Below are 16,905 nucleotides of genomic sequence, written 5' to 3'. Positions count from 1 at the left end.
GCCATGAACCCCACTGCACGTCACTGATTATTAGGGGCTCGGGGCCATAGGCCCGAGCACCTATTGTTGTTGCTTGCGCCTCTTTCACATATTCCTCATCTTCCAGACAAGATTTCACTGATTAATAGGGCCTAGGGCACAGGGAGTACCCCTGCAATTAATACATCAAAATATGCGGTTTCATCAGGAATAGTGTGCTTTTACGCCTGGTAGAGATTTGCACATTTTTCGCAGTTATTCGCAAAAAACATGCAAAAAAAGTCCCATAGAAATGAATGGGGAGAGGAAAAAATTAGCCACAAAAGTTCACTTGTTTCTGACTGCTACTACTTCGCCATACTTTCACCTACAGACTTCATTTCAACTTTAAAATGCAGACATTTTTGTCCTCTCTGCAGGAATGTACCTTGTTTGAGGATGAGGTTTACGGTTTTTGATAGATGGGTCTTAGAAAAGTGTCAAATTTGTCAGATTACAAGAAAACAGAGCACACATTCCTGGCCTACCAGACTCAGCAGCGTGTGAAAACAGCCCAAAATCACCTCAGAATTTTCTGGATAACTCATCCTCCCGGCCAAACGATACATAGGAGGCAAATGTTTTTTTCCAAAAATGTAGCCACGGTTCCTGGGCTTCATATGAACCTATGTTTGAAGACCTAGCTCTTTTTAAAGTGAAATGGCAAGCAGTAGTATGGAGGCTCATCCCTTCTGTCCCATAGGCAACAATGTAACTGAACTGATCTTGTCCTGATAAGATGACTGTTTCTACTGTACACTGCTGTAACTCAGTCATTTCTCACAGTACAAGCAAGAAAATCAAATCTTTGTGTTCCAGAGCTCTTCGTGCCAGTCATGATCATTGTAGTTTTAACCTATGTTTTACGGTTTTTCTGTAATGAGCAGTTGTTCGGGACCTATTCCAGAGCCCCCCCCCCCCCTCCCGAGCCTTTCTTTCTGCCTTCTGAGCAGATTCCCCCAAACAGCCTGAATGTCACCGTGGCAATGACACACCTAGTAAGCGTCATTGGTGTCAAATTACATTGGCGCAGGGGTATAGGTAGAATTTGGGGGGGGGTAAGCTGTGAATACTGACTGAATGAATAGTGCTTGATGGTCCAGACTTGAATGAAATGATACTAAATTAGGCTGATACTGCCACCTAGTGGTCCCGCACGGTAACTCGGTCATTTTCTGTCTGATCCCCACCAAACTTGACCACTTGCGTGAAGTTGGCCCCCCACCCAACGAAAATCTCTGGATAAATATTCTCATTCGTTTGTGCTTCGTTAGTGCTGGTTTGTGCAGTTAAAATTGTCATTGTGCTATTATGGTTATTGAGTTATTAACAATTCTTTGAAAGGTCATTCTGAGGTCACCTAGCCCCCCACTTGCTCCAAAATTCACAGAAATGGTGGCGTTTGTTTGTGCTTCGTTAGTGCTGGTTTGTGCAATTAAAATTGTCGTTTGTGCTTTTATGGTTTTTTAGATATTACAAGATTTGTTTTCGGTTGATGACGTCACGCAGCCCCCCCACTTCCTCTAAATCGAGCGGAAATGGTTGCGTTTGTTTGTGCGTCGTTAGTGCTGGTTAGTGCAATTAAAACTGTCGTTTGTGCTATTATGGTTTTATAGATATTAGAAGATTTATTTTCAGCCAATGACGTCACACAGCCCCCCACTTCCTCTAAATTGAGTGGAGATGGTTGTGTTTGTTTGTGCTTTGTTAGTGCTAGTTAGTGCCGTTTAAAGTTTTGTTTGAGCTGTTAGCATTAACCCTGTCCCCCTCCAAGTTAACTACAAAAATGGTTTGGTCCGTGTTTCCTGTTCATTCAAATGCATTAAAGACACGTGAAGCACAAACAGATTCTACAGGTTATGTTGTGGTCCACGCTCCTCTTTTTTCCTCCTGGTTCTGTCTGTTTGGGTGCGTTTTTCACTCAGCCTCCAGTCAACCAGTCAAGCTCTTGGGATGTCACCCTGAACAAGAACTCCGGGTAAATATTTTTACGTGTTTTGCTTGTTTTATGACTGTAGAAAACAACTGCAAGGATATGATCATCATCAGATCAGTTAGCTATACCAATACTGTTGTTTAATGTTCAGTTTTCCTTGTACATTTGTGTTGCTGTTACTATTACTACTATTTATATGACTACTACTAAAAATACTACTACTACTAATACTACTTCTACTATTACTACAACTACTACTATTACTACTACTACTTCTACTACTACTACTACTACTATTACTACTACTATTACTACTACTACTACTACTACTACTACTACTTGTATGACTACTACTAAAAATACTACTACTACTACTTCTTCTACTACTACTACTACTACTACTACTACTGCTTCTACTTCTCCTTCTATTACTGATAGCATAAACTGATTCAAACTGATTCTCTCTCATACACACACAGACACAGCTCTTCAATTCTCAGCTGCAGACAGAGTATAGAACACAGACAGCCTAAGCTCAGGTGTCAGGTGATCAGCATCAGCTAATGGTGACATCCGTCAGATGCCAAACTTTGACACACAGACTGTCCGTGTAAAGTGAATGGAAGTTCAGAACACAGAATTCCCCTCCGACCATGAAGTCTTTGGCAGCGTCAAACCGACATGCCCCCCCGACCCCCTCTCATGATTTCCATGTGTGGAAATTGTCTAGTTGTTTTTGCTAGACTCTTCCTTTACCAAAAAATACAGTTTGCCAAACTGCAGCAGTCAGCTCTTTCTGGATTTTGTGTGATGCCTAAGATATACACAAAAAGAGTCCACTTCCCTTTTACAATCTATCTATCTATCTATCTATCTGTCTGTCTGTCTGTCTGTCTATCTATATGACATGTATGTGTATATATACAGGGTGGGGAAGCAAAATTTACAATATTTTGAGGCAGGGATTGAAAGACAGTGTATGACCAATTAGTTTATTGAAAGTCATGAGAATTTATTTGCCACAAGAAAACTGACAGAATAGAAAATGTTTTTATTCTATGTGTCCTCATTCTTTCTCAGTAACTGCCTTCACACGCTTCCTGAAACTTGCACAAGTGCTCCTCAAATATTCGGGTGACAACTTCTCCCATTCTTCTTTAATAGTATCTTCCTGACTTTCTCCTAATAGTTTTGCTCATAGTCATTCTCTTCTTTACATTATAAATAGTCTTTATGGACACTCCAACTATTTTTGAAATCTCCTTTGGTGTGACGAGTGCATTCAGCAAATCACACACTCTTTGACGTTTGCTTTCCTGATTACTCATATGGGCAAAAGTTTCTGAAAAGGTATGGGTAATAGTGTTAGGTATGATTATGACATCAATATATGTTTGGTTTCAAAACAATTGACGTAGTGCCTGCTGAGAAAAAACAACTAAATGTTCATTGTAAATTTTGCTTCCCCACCCTGTATGTGTAGTTTAATAATCACAGGATGAAAGGTATTATATTTTAGCATGTTTTAGCAGTGTTCACCAGCAGGTAGCATAACACAAGGGCATACTAAATTTATTATAGTATAAGTTATACATAATACTGTCTCACAGGGTCCCAGAGGACAATCTGTCGGTGGTTCCAGGGTGAGCTGCCTGTGGACAGAAGCATCTTTAACCCACCGATGTATATAACTTTATTGGCTCTGTGGGATTTATAACTGGACACCTGCCGTAACACACACAGACAAAGAGGAGAGAAGACCGGCAGATTCAGCAACACACTGTCTTTGTCAGTTTTCAGTGTGTATATTCATGGTTATGTGTGTATGTTCAGCTCTGTTAAGTTACCTGTAAGATCTTTCCTGTTCGTGGGTCCATGATTCGAACCCGTCTGTCTTTGGATGTGACTGCAAGCCTGCTGCCATCACTGTTGAAGTTGACCGACAGCAGCAGTGCCTCAGACGGGTAAAGATGGTCGATGGGCATTAGAATCACACGGACTGGGTATCTGAGCACCATACCTGCCTGAGATGTGTCCCAGAGGAGGACCTGAGAGATGGAAGGTAAGTTTATGTAAATGCACAACTTTGACAAAGTATTATACAGCTGGTCTCACACTTGACCTGTAGTGACTCAAAATCCCAGTACTGGTAGCATTCTGGGTGCCATCACTGACCCATAACTGGTCAGAGCAGTGACACCTGTCCACTAACATCAGAGTGGAGCAAACAGTCAGTACTTGGCCACAATTTGAAGCCACAAACATCTATGGAATCAGATCATTGTTTATATAATATATTCAGTGCTTTAAAACATTTTTCTGTGAATATTTATATCTTTAATATGCTGAATGGCAAACCATGGTGATTGGATTAGCTGTAAAAGACACATTAGGCCCTTTCCCACCGCAGGAACTTTTGCAGGAACTTTCTGTAATACCCTGAACTTTCAAAGTTCCTGGTGCGTTTCCAACGAAAATTACCCTGGTAACTGACCCTCCCCCGGCCCCAAATTTACCCTGAAGAAGTTCCTGGTAGGGAGGTAGTACTTTCCAGATTACCAGGAACTTTAAGGGACGGGGCTGTGTGCTGCAGAACACTGAGTGGTGGACTAGACTGGCAGCATTTCCGCATTCTGTTCACCGCCAGTATTTAACTCATTTAATTTCCACAAGCTTTGTATTTTGATAATTTGGAAAATGGGCCAAAAGAGAAGCTACAACAAGTGGACGGACAACGAGGAAATTCAGATGGACTTTGAATTGCTGACACAAAATACACAAAAGCTGTCGGAGCCAAATATAAGACACAAGCCTAAAGAAATACGAGAAAAGAAGAAGAAATTTATGTAGAATTAAAAGAAACTAAAGGACCACAAGGGCTGCAGTGGATCTGATTGTCGAACAAACCAATGGTCTGTATATGACAGAAATATTAACTGTTCAGCTGGTTCCATGCTGTAACAGTAGTCAGCAGCACATCAGCTGTTTAGTTAAAAGTGAAGTCCGGTTAACCTAATACTATCTGGTCAGCAGTCTGACACTAAACCTAAATCAGAGAACTGGATGTATTTGTGTTGTCGCCGTGAGCTGAACACTGATTTATGTTTTGTGATTTCCACCTGAAATGGACCGGACGGACTCGCCTCTTTTTCTGAACCTGTGGCTCGTTTGTGGCCTGGTCCATCATCTACTGCTGTTTACAACAGCCCAGGTCAGACATTTAACATGTCACATCATATTAGTAGGAATCTGTCATCATGTGTTGTTATTCATTTTAGCATTTTTACTACTTTTCCTGTAGGAAAGTGAAAAAGGGACCGGGACCATGGAGTTCCAGACGGGCGATCCTGGACTACCTGGACCAGACCCTGGTCCAAAAGCCTGAACCTTTCAGACATGTTTATTTCCCTTTTAATCTCAAGGCACCTTTGTTTTGTTTCAGTTTTTAATAATAAAAAAAAATCTAACCTAATACTGTCTGTTCATTTACAAGGCATCAAAATATGAGTATAAGTACTTTTATCAGTAATATGCAGTCAAATTAAATGCAAGCATTTGAGTAAATCTGTCTGACTTTAGGGTTGAACCTGGACTATACCTGTAAAACAATAAAAATGAAACAGAACCATCCATCACACTTAAAGTTAGATGTGATTGAGTTTAAGGAATGAGAAGTTGAAAATACATGTTCTACCATTTTTAAATACAAATTACAGATATGTAATGATGGTTAACTTCATTTAAAATGTATTCCAGATGGATTAAGAGATTCAACAACCAGTAAAATGTTAAACCCAAACTGTCCACTTCAGTACTGTGTCATTTTATTGAACTTGAGGTTAGTTTGTGAATGTACATGAACTGGACTACAGTTTCTATTACTGCTCCCTCATACATCATCAACCTGATTTGAATAAATTACCCTGAACTTTCGGGTGTGGTGGAAACGCAGTTACCAGGAACTTTTTTACCCCAAAAAGTTCCTGGTAATAAAGTTCCTGGGCCTTTTGGTGGGAAAGGGCCTAATGTGATCTAATCACATAAACCACCTTGTGAGGTAGTCTGGGCATCATTTGACCACATACTGTAAACATGGATGCTCTTTCATTATGTGTTAATATCATGTTGAAGAGTCTACTAATTTGACTGAATGTTGATCTGTCATAGGGTATTCCCCTCCACAATGAGTTTATTTTCCAAGTGCACAGCATCAAAAAATACTAAATCATTTTTCCCACCCTTAATGATTTCAAGCTTTTTGTTTTTCCATGTTCTTTAGCTCTTCCCAAATCTTTGTTACACAGTTTGACAAGAACAATGCCCAAAAATTATGTTATTACATATATTTGATGAAAAATAAGACTTTTAATTTCTCTGCTTATGCATCCAGATAAAAAAAAAAAAAAAAAAACTGGAGAAAATGCTGGAATACAGATTCAGCACCTAAGCCCTCTTAAAACCTGGGGTCAACCCTGTGACTATTTATGTTGAAAGATACAGTAACTGTTTGGTAGTGTGCTCTACACTTGTTAAAATTATATGTTGGCACTACTGGATTTTTTTTTTTTTTTAAAGTGTGGTGTATTGTGGTGTGTAAAACTGTGCAACATATGTTAATCTTTATCACTGTTATAACAAAATAAAATGATTTGACTGACAAATGAGGTCCTGACCTTGTAGTCATAGGCGGAGCTAAGCAGGAGGTTCTCGGCAGTTGGATGCCACTCGATAAGCGCCACTCTCCTGGAGTGACCAATCAGAGTCTTTCTGGCCTGGGTGAGGTTCTGCTGGACACCGCAAACAGGAATGTCCCAGATCTTCACCTACACACGCACGCACACACACACACACACACATGCACATATATATGGACATTGACGGTGGTGGACCTTAACTGTCTGACTGAACACTGGGACAATGCGTACTGTGCAGTCCTCAGAGCACGAGGCGATGCAGTGATCATCAAAGGGGTTCCATTTAACATCCAGGACCCTGCCACTGTGACCACACACCCTTGGGTGCTGTGGGTCCACCTTGCCTGTCTAAAGAAGAGAGAGAAGACTTCAGTCACACTAGCACTTTACAATGTACATTTGAACTGAATGGAAGAACTGAGAAACTCAGACTACTTTGTATAGTCAGTTCAGCATTTGAGAACACATACTGGTTTAGTATAGTTACTGTTTCTGTTGTGTTTGTTGTGTTCATCATCTGCTTTATGTTTATCTGCCAATCCTTTCCCCTACAGGTCCATGCTTTATTAGCAGCTTAGAACCTTGCATCATTTAGATTTTAACCTTGCTGATGTTTCCTATTTGTATCCTGTAGTATCATACAGGCCCGGACTGGCAAATCGTGAGGACCAGGACAATTCAAGGTGGGCCGGTATAATATTTAGGCTGTGAGGGCTGGAGTTCACTTTAAATATATATTTAATACTTTTTTTATTAATTTATTTTTTGGGGGCCGGTGTTCAGTCATAGCACTGAGTTGATCACGTAATCTGCAGCCGCTGATCCTGGGCTGCCACCCCCTCTAATAGCAAACTGTTTGTTTTCTTCCTCTTTTTTTGCAGACACACCGTGACCTGGGGCCTGTTTCACGAAACGAGGATTCCGTCATCCAGGATGACTGACTAAGCCGCATTCAGCGAATCCAAAACATGGGAGTCCAGGCTTAATCGGTTTCACAAAGACCAAGCCAGGATGAACGGACACGGATTCATCAAGCCAGGTGTAACTCATCCTGGATAAGTGCGCGCACCCGGCTTCCTCAAATAGACCCCGACATCGATCACAGATTCACCGATTCACCATGGCAACTAGAGCAGCGAACTTTACCCCGTCGGACGCAAAACTCCTCATTTTGGCTAATGAGGAAGTAAAGGACCGAATCAAAAAGAAACACAACACCGCCACAGTTACAAAAACAACCAGAGACAGCGGTGAAGGACTGCAGACCACCTGAATGAGTAAGTAGTGCACAAACACACACTGACCTCTCCGCTGAAACCATCACAATTACAACCCAAATAGTTAATTAACATCCGTGAAAACGGAGTTGTGAAATTGTCAGTTAAACTAACTGTAGATGTGAGTGAAATTGTGTAAATGTAACTGCATCAGACTGAATAACTTTGATAAATAGATGAGCTCACGTACTTCAGTGGATTTACCTTTGGGATAAATAAACTTATCTTGTCTTGTTTTATCTTATCATGATTCATGACTTTATGATATTGTTAATTAACCCATAAAGACCCAAACATCAATCACTACTGATCTAAACTGTTTAATCCCTGTTGATCCACTAATCCTATTAACCCATGTCAATAATTAGTGTAAAATACAGTTCTTCATTTTCTCATGGTCATCAGATATGACCCATTTTGACGTTCAGAGGCTCCGTAGTGAACGTGGAAACACCGTCATCTTCTACAACATTGATTCACCAGTAAAACCCATGGAGTTGGATCAATGACAGTGGATGAACACACTGAGTTTATGTTAAGTTAATGACAGATTGGACTGGAAAAGACATTGTTTATTCAGTTTGATCTGTTTCTGATAGAAGAACCATCAACTTTATTCTGAGCTTTAATGAACATCTACATGATCAGTGAATTAAATATAGGAAAATATCTGATTTATACTGATAAAATACAATTGACAGAAGATAGGTTAGATAGATAGATAGAAGAAAGGTTAAATATAGAGGAAATTCATTTGTGAACTGACACTAAAGTAGTGCTGGGCCTTTATGGGTTAATGAACACTGTTCATTGTTTGTGATGTTCGTTGTTTGGTTTAATATTCTTCATCTTATCATTTCAGATGGTCCATGCTGACTGTCTCATCAGTGTTGTGTCTCAGTGGTCTGGTTCTGGCTCGGTCCATGACTCCTGAGTCTATCGGACCTCTGGAATCTGTCAGCGCCGATCACAAGGTGAACCACACAGCCTCTATTAACAACCACCTTTTACATCAGATCTGTGTCCAGAATGTCACTGTATTTATGAGGTTGTGATGCTGAGGTTTTGTGTTGACAGGTGAATTGTCTGGTGTGTTTCTGGGGGACAGGGGGTCTACCTCCCATCCTTTTCTCCTGACACCATACACAGACCCCCAGGGACCACAGTAGGCCTACAGTCATGCCCATGCCAGGACAAGGACCAGGATCCAAAGGACCTTTGACCTCCTGAAGGAACGCTTTCACTGTCTTCACCACTTACGGGTCAGCCCTTTGAGGTCATGTGACATCACTGTGGCCTGTACTGTGGCCTCGCTCCCTCCCTCCCTCCCAGGGAGGGAGGGAGGGAGCCCCCCCCTCCTCAAAAAAGTGCATCACACATAGACTGGGACAATCCTGCCATCTTCCCTGATGACCGAGTGATCAGCTGGCCAGGGACCAATATGTGTTCAATTATTTTAGTTCACGTGCATGATTTAAGGTAAATATGTCCTGCAGGGGCAGAGGAATTTGTGTTTTTTTTTTGTTTTTTTTGTTATTCAATTTAAATTGATTTGGCCTGTTTTGATATTTGTGTTACATACTGTGTATATACTGTGTGTATACTGTATGTATACTGTGTATATACTGTGTGTTTACTGTGTGTACTGTGTTGCAGGGAGGCTACTGCATCCATTCGTTTGTCTGTTCATTTGTTACGCATGGATTTGTCTTGCATTTCTTTCAGTGTACAGACGTGTATTTCTTTCAGTGTGCAGACATGTGGGCTGTATTCTACCTTTGAATGTGTATTTATTCTTCTGTACTATCATATGCTTTGGTTCTGTTCTTTCTATCTTGCACAGTCACTGTGTGACTTCAGTTTTAAAGGAGCTGATGGTTTTACTTGCTTTGATTGATCCTTATTCAATAAAGGAACATCATGTTACTCTTTGTGTATTTATGTTTATATGACATACATAGTCTATGGGAAACTGCCAGTTACTTAAGTATTAATAATACAGAGAGTGAAAGGGTCAATGCCATCAAATTCCTTGGAATAACTATATAAAAGAAGTGAAGATGTTGCAGTGCATGGAGGTGTGGGTGAATACTGACAGAACTAATAAAAATCCAATCAACATTATTCAGAAAAGGCCAATACCACTGATCAATAAAGTGTCCTATAGGGACACTATAGGGACTGATGTGTGTGTACATCAGTTTATGATCAAACTAAAAGTTTTAAAGTTCGGTAACTTAGTCTACTTTAAAACAAAACAATTCATGTTGAAAATTTAAAAAATCGGTTGCCTGTTCATATTCAGAGCTTGATTAAAATATGGGAAAGTATTTCTAATTTCAGAGGAAGTCATGTGTTCAATAAACCTTCTGTTAGAACAAATATGAAGACATTTAGTCTGTGTGTTGGAGAAAATGTTTGGAACAAGTTCAATCCTGAGTTCAAAGACTGTACAACACTATTTATGTTTAAAACTATGTTTAAATGTCTTGAAAATATATGAATAATGTGAATGTTCATTTTTCCACTCAAACTATTGAATTGTTTAGTTTTTTGTTGTTTCTATTGTTACTAAGCTAACAATAGAAACTAGCATTGGTATCTATTTTATTTAATTTTGTTTGGTGATATGAATTGGGGGGTCAGCAGAATGAGCTTAGGCTTCAACCTATTCCTTTACAGACTCTTTAGTTTTTAAACATTGTATCTGCATAAATGTCTAATGTTTGAAATGTCTGAATAAACACAATTGAACTGAACTGATCTAATGATTGCAAAATCATCTAAAATCATCATTTATGTAAAATTATTGAAATTAATAATCACAAATGTTTAAATACTGAAAGCGGGTCTAGTTACTGTGATTCCATTGTTTAATGGGCAGTGGAATAACTTTTGGTTTCCATTTGTGGTGACTGTTGACTGAGATGAGGGATGAGATAAAATAAATCCTGGAACTTAGCCTGGTCTGGACCAGGCTAGCTCCACAGACTAAATCTCCATGGTAACTTATATCAAAACATATCCTGCTTTCCCCTATCCTGCTTTTGTGAAACCAGATCATGGATAGGTTGAGCCAGGATAGCCAACATATCCTGGTTTAATCCCTTATCCTAGTTTTGTGAAACAGGCCCCTGGCGTAACATGTCCTTGCATACGGTTAGTAGCGCTACACTGTAGCTGTGGAGCATATACGATCGGTGCTCTGTAGGCTATGTCGATGGTCAGCTGTGTTTGCTGTTTGAAACATGGATAATAAAAAGAGCCAGGGTGGCGCGGAGAAGGCAAGAATTAAAAAGAGGAAAGCTCTTGAAGCAAACACAGCCAAATGTGCCAAAATCTGCAACTTTTTTGCAAAAACGACCTCCCGGTTGGAAACTAATAAGGACGATGAAACGGGTAAACCACCTTTCAAGCTAATTAATTATCGAGTCAATGAATTGTGTGGCATTGTGGCGTGTAACATAACGTTATGCAATTTAAATAATAATATGATGCGACGCCACATAACTGGGAAACTTGGTCTTGTAGCTCCTCAGAGTCAGAAAGAACATCCAGCACCAGACACCAGCCATGAGCCCACAAGTCCAGAGTGGGCAGGTAGGACTGCTCATAGACTGAATATTAGAATAAATAGGCTACCATGAACAGTATGGTGTAGGCCTGTTCGATATGAAAGGTGCTCTGAGATGCTAGATGATTCAGTACTACATGAATGAAACTGACACGAAGGCTTTGCAAAATAGAAGATTTGTGCTGAGAATTATGACCATTTTGTGATTTGTGATTTAGTGTCAGAAGCAGAGCCCGGAACCAGCAGTGATGAGGGGATTGCTCCTGTCAGTATGGAAGGAAAAGGTGAGCTGCTGGAACAGACTGTGTGAACAAGCAAGCATTAGTTCGAGTAAAACCACTTTCTATACACAAACGATAGTCCTGACCTATTTTATTTTTTATCATTAAAAGTGAGACAGTAAATACACAAAGCCCACAACTGAAAGGCAATAGCATAAAGTAATATCAAATAAGCCTGCATATTTTACCAATGTAAATATCTTAATTGGTTAAGTAAATCAAAATGTCTGTAGATATTATTTTTTTTTATTGTGATACAGGTGCAGGCGAGTCTAGGGAAACTGGAGGAAGTGTGAAAGGGAGAGCAGAGTCTACTGATGACAGAGGGAGCAGCTCAGTAGCACAACCCTGAACCACTAGTCAGAAATGAGACAGATGAAGATAACATGTAAGGTTATAATTGCATGATTTTAATAATAATCGGTCGTGATCGTGGGCCGTGGGCCGGTCTGAGGTATGAAACTCCAGGGCTGAAAATGAGTCTCAGTCCGGCCCCGGTATCATATATCATATTTAAACCACCTGAGGGTCAGTAAAAGATATTGCAATGTGCCATTTAAACACTGTTATCAATACATAATATGTTAACTGAAATTTATTTAAACATGTATCAGACTTTTTTGTGTATTGTAAAACTAGATTACAATTGCAGATACAGTCCTCTCTCCTTAAACATTTTCTTTTCTTGCTTGATATTCAGGAAAAAATAGAGAAAATATGGACTGATTCGACATACATGATGAATAGGCAAAACCAAGAAGGACCCGCCCCCAGCACACTCTGTCACCACGGCGATGAAGCAGGGATTGGCTGAGCAGTAATGGTTATCATGGACACTGCGTGTGATTGGCACCCCATCGTAGCAGTGATCTTTGGTGGCTGACTTTCCGAATATGTGACGAAACTTAGAACAGCGGAAAGAGGAATGCCACGACATCTGAGGGAAGAAAAGTTTAGGTAAGTATTTTTACATAACTCAAACAAGTAACACAAAAAACAAATTCATTTGTCAAGTAGTGACAGCATGTGGGTGTGTGTGTTTGTGTAAGTGGATGAATGATTAAAAAGTTACAGAAAATATTCATTTATTATTGAAAAGAATATGAAAGCCAATAATGACAAGTGATTACATTATTGATTAGTCTAAATAATACAGCCGCTAAAATTCCACTACACTATTATGAGATTACGAAGGTCTCACATGAACTAATCCTCCAGAACAATTTGCTTGTCTTTTTAAAAATTCATAAGCTACATACATACTTTCTGTTGTTACAAATAAGTCCTGACCTTTGGCCTTCGGCGAGGGTCAGCTTACTGATTGGGAAGATGGGAAGGGAGGAGAGAGCCGATGGTGGATGGGCAGAAGGATTAGAATCAAGAAGATTATCATAGGAGAGGGAAAGAATAGGAGTGGAAAAAAAAAAGGAAAAAAAAAGTGTTGGCTCTCTACCAAAGTAAGGCATGGTATAACCACTAAACTACTAAATATTGTTTAATATTTAACTCAGAAGGCTAATTTGATTCAGTTTCTGATTCATTGGATATTATAGTTAACATTTTTTCCTAGATAAAAGAGATTCAGTCAACCCTCTAACATGGTATAAAATCAGTCCTGTGGTCACCAACCCATGCTTCTGGGTGTAGAACTGACCATAAAACCTACAAAATCAGTGGTGGATGGTATACTCACATCTTTTAAAAAATACCACAAAAATAACATGTAAAAAATACCCAATGTCATATTACGGTTCTTACTTAGGCAATACTACTAAAATATCAACACCAAAATGCAGATAACGTACCAAAAAGTAAAAGACTAGAATGAAAAATTTCTGGATTAAAATTACCGTGCTGAGGAGATAAAATAACATTTGACTGTATGGCAGTGGAATTACACAAAACTTGTTGCTCTGGTTTTTATCAAATGTAGTGAAAGTGTAGAATATATTCCAAAGATGAAACCCTTTAATTTTGGATCAGATGCAGGATAAGGGGAAGACTGTAGCTTTAATGTAGGCCTAGGTGATATACACCTATTGATTGGAATATTTTAAATATTTTTGGCTGAATGTCTTATACAACATACATATTTATACTTTTCTGAAGTTGGTAAAATTTTCAATTATAATCCAAAACTGCAAAAAAAAAATATGACAAAGACCCTTATATTCATTAGGTCGGTGTAAAACAAAACAAAACGAGACAAAACAAAACAAAAAAACCCTTAAGCACTGTAATATTACCCCAAATATCAAAAAACATCCAGGGTATACCTCACCTTCACCTAGGGCTGGGCCATAAAACAATAACAATATGCATAGCAAAATAACTGTTCCTCGATAGAAATATGAGACATGCTTGATACAATTTTGATAGAATTCTTTTGTCCATGTTTTGACAGATGTAAGAACAGCCAATCATAATTAAGTCATGAAGTACTGCCACACTGAACCAATCACACTAGAGCCACGTCAAGTTACGCTGATGCACACAGCACAGGTGTTAGAGCCAGCCGCAGCACACACGTTAAAGTTTGGGCTGCAGTGGGAGATAATGAGGAGAAAAACTGGAACTCGGGAGGCCGGGTTAGTGAAAAGTAGGGTGCAAACTGTTTCAGTTCTGGTGTACAATATGGATGAATGGATGGATAGATGGAACTGCTAATGGCTGTGTTTTTTTATTTTGTTTTCCTCAGTTTAACAGGTTAACTTCACTGAAGTGAAACATCACTAAAATGTTATTATCACAACAACGTGATGGAAAAGCCTTAAAAAGTCAAATGTTTCATCTTAGGGTGTATTCACACCAGGAAAGTCCGATAGTTCACTTGCTTTGGTCCGGACCAAATGTTTTTTTGTTTTGTTCTGTTTTGTTTTTCTTTGGTGTGGTTTGCATTCACATTGTACATTTTTGTAAGTGGACCAAAATCTGTAAACAGAACTACGTGTGCTGAGGTCATTCATCCATTGGACAGAAATGAGCAGTGTCGATTAAAGCGCTCAACCCAAAGTGAAAGGAGAGAATCATGGAAATTTTGCATGTTGTTTTTGTTATCGTCATAGCGGTTTTTACAGATGCAGGTGTTTGCACAAGTGTTTGAGCAGCAAGAGCGTTTGATGTAACGTCAGGTTTACAATATTGGAGAATTAATTTCTCAATGACGAAGACACAGGGCCAGACAGCTATGGAGGACAGCGCTCATGTGTGCACATCATGTTGTGACTGTTGGTCTTATTCACACAAGACGTAACAGGTATGAAGTATATCCAAACATTGTTATCAAAAAGCATTAGTGCTACGTACTGCTTACCTATATGTATCTATCCTATATCACCGTTAAGTTTAGCCAGGTACAGAATTCCTTAACGCAGGTAAAGTTTGCTGGGGGTTATGAAGTTCTTTATTATTTTTTATTTCAAGCACAATAGACAAATCTAACCGTCATCCTAATCATTCTCTCGCTGAACAAGCTGAAAACGTCGGAGTTTTTATGTGTCCTTTCTAGCAGTTGTGTTATATGGACTTCTGCCCAGATGTCTAAAAGGCAGCGTGTCTCTTCCAAGCTCCAAGTTTGACCACAGCTCATTTTCAGCTACGTAGCCTATTCTCACTCTGAGCAGTTCTCTGGTAAATCTCTGTTGTCCATAATGCTCGACACACGACGGGAGCTTGTTAGGTACAAAAAAACCCAACTGTGTTGGATCGGGTCCGGGCTGCTTTCACACCTCAAACCAGGGTTCGTATGGAACCGTGCCGAGACCACCTCTTCAACTGGGTCTTGGTTTGCTTGTTTGGTCCGGAACAGAGTTTGGTGGTTTTTATTCACACCAGCCCAAAAGGTCCGAACCAAGGGAGCAAACGAACTCTGGTCCGTTTTAAATGGACCAAACAAGGCAGGTGTGAATACACCCTTAAAAGCTCTGTCTGCTTTTCTGTGTAATGATTATCCACTTAGATTTTCAATAACCAGATAATATTTTCCACATGACACATTTTAACACTGAGGAGTGGTTGAGAGAGCTTAGAACAGTTTTGCATTTATATGTTCTTTTTTGGAGAAATTACATTAAACAAGAAATTTGTTGAAAAAATGTATGTAATTAATGTAACTTGCAAGTTTAACCACCACCTGGTTACTGCTACTTGTTTTAGTTTCAACTCATGTCTCTTTGAGTCACACCTATGTTTATTATTATGACTATTTCATCCCATTTGTTCATTGCTTCTAAAACCACTTCATGCACAACTGGCCCTTTAGCATAAGTAAGTCATTTAATAATGGTCTGCTTGGATACAGTCAACAACTTCCTCTTCCTGCTTTTTATTTCATCTCTTTACTTTCAAGTGCTTCTTGAGACCATTTACTGACTGCATTACAAAACAAAACAAAACTAGAAAAGCACTCAGAGAGTGCAGACCTCCACCAAGGCAGATCACCCACCCCCATCCAATCACCATCAAAATGTAATCATTTGTTCCTTGTACCAGTATCAACCAAGGGAGGAGGTTTGATTCTGACATTGGTGGGGACACAAAAGTGCTCCAAGGCAGCACTCCTGAAAGTTGATGTTTTTTTGCATTTGCGATCATAATTTCACGTCATGTAGAGCTGATCAAACAAGCAAACAGTCATAGCCACATACATATAGGAGGGGGCACACAAAGAGGAGATACAGTTGTCCTCAAAATTATTCATCCCCCTGCCATTTTTTGTAACTTTTTGTTTTTGTAATGAAATGAATGAGTTTTGTCAAGTTTGTTTGTGACTTATATGTGATACACAAGTGAGGAAATAAGAACAAATGATACTTGGAGAAATACTTTATTTCAGGAGTATTTTATTAGAGGATTTCTAAAAAACACCATGTTCAAAATTATTCATACCCTAGGTTTATTAAGTCCAAAGTCTTTTCTTAATAGTCAATAGAGTAGCCTTTTTTCTTGATAATGGTTCCTGTAAGTGTCCATAAGTTCTCTTCTGTCTCCTGTGGGGTTTTGGTCCACTCTTCCTGGACCAAAGCCTCCAGCTGGGTCCGGTTGGATGGTCTCCTACCCATCACGCTAGTCTTTGGCTCCCTCCACAGATTCTCTATATGATTTAGGTCAGAGCTTTGACTGGGTC

At 39.4% G+C, this 16,905-nt stretch overlaps 1 protein-coding gene across 1 annotated transcript in view; it reads right to left on the bottom strand.

The window, feature by feature from the left end:
- LOC115438950 (coronin-2A-like) overlaps window positions 1-16,905 on the bottom strand; it is a 47,350-nt gene that overhangs the window by 27,757 nt on the left and 2,688 nt on the right. The window contains exons 2-6 of the mRNA XM_030162842.1: window positions 12,517-12,717; window positions 6,880-6,996; window positions 6,628-6,777; window positions 3,802-4,002; window positions 3,563-3,679 (exon numbers count right to left, since the gene is read on the bottom strand). Coding sequence (XP_030018702.1) covers window positions 3,563-3,679; window positions 3,802-4,002; window positions 6,628-6,777; window positions 6,880-6,996; window positions 12,517-12,717 — 786 coding nt within the window. The remainder of the gene's footprint in view (window positions 1-3,562; window positions 3,680-3,801; window positions 4,003-6,627; window positions 6,778-6,879; window positions 6,997-12,516; window positions 12,718-16,905) is intronic.

This window comes from Sphaeramia orbicularis, chromosome 18, assembly GCF_902148855.1.
Source record: "Sphaeramia orbicularis chromosome 18, fSphaOr1.1, whole genome shotgun sequence".
NCBI lineage: Eukaryota > Metazoa > Chordata > Actinopteri > Kurtiformes > Apogonidae > Sphaeramia > Sphaeramia orbicularis.
The sequence above is the reverse complement of the archived record's forward strand: the minus strand, read 5'-3'. Positions and strand labels throughout refer to the sequence as shown.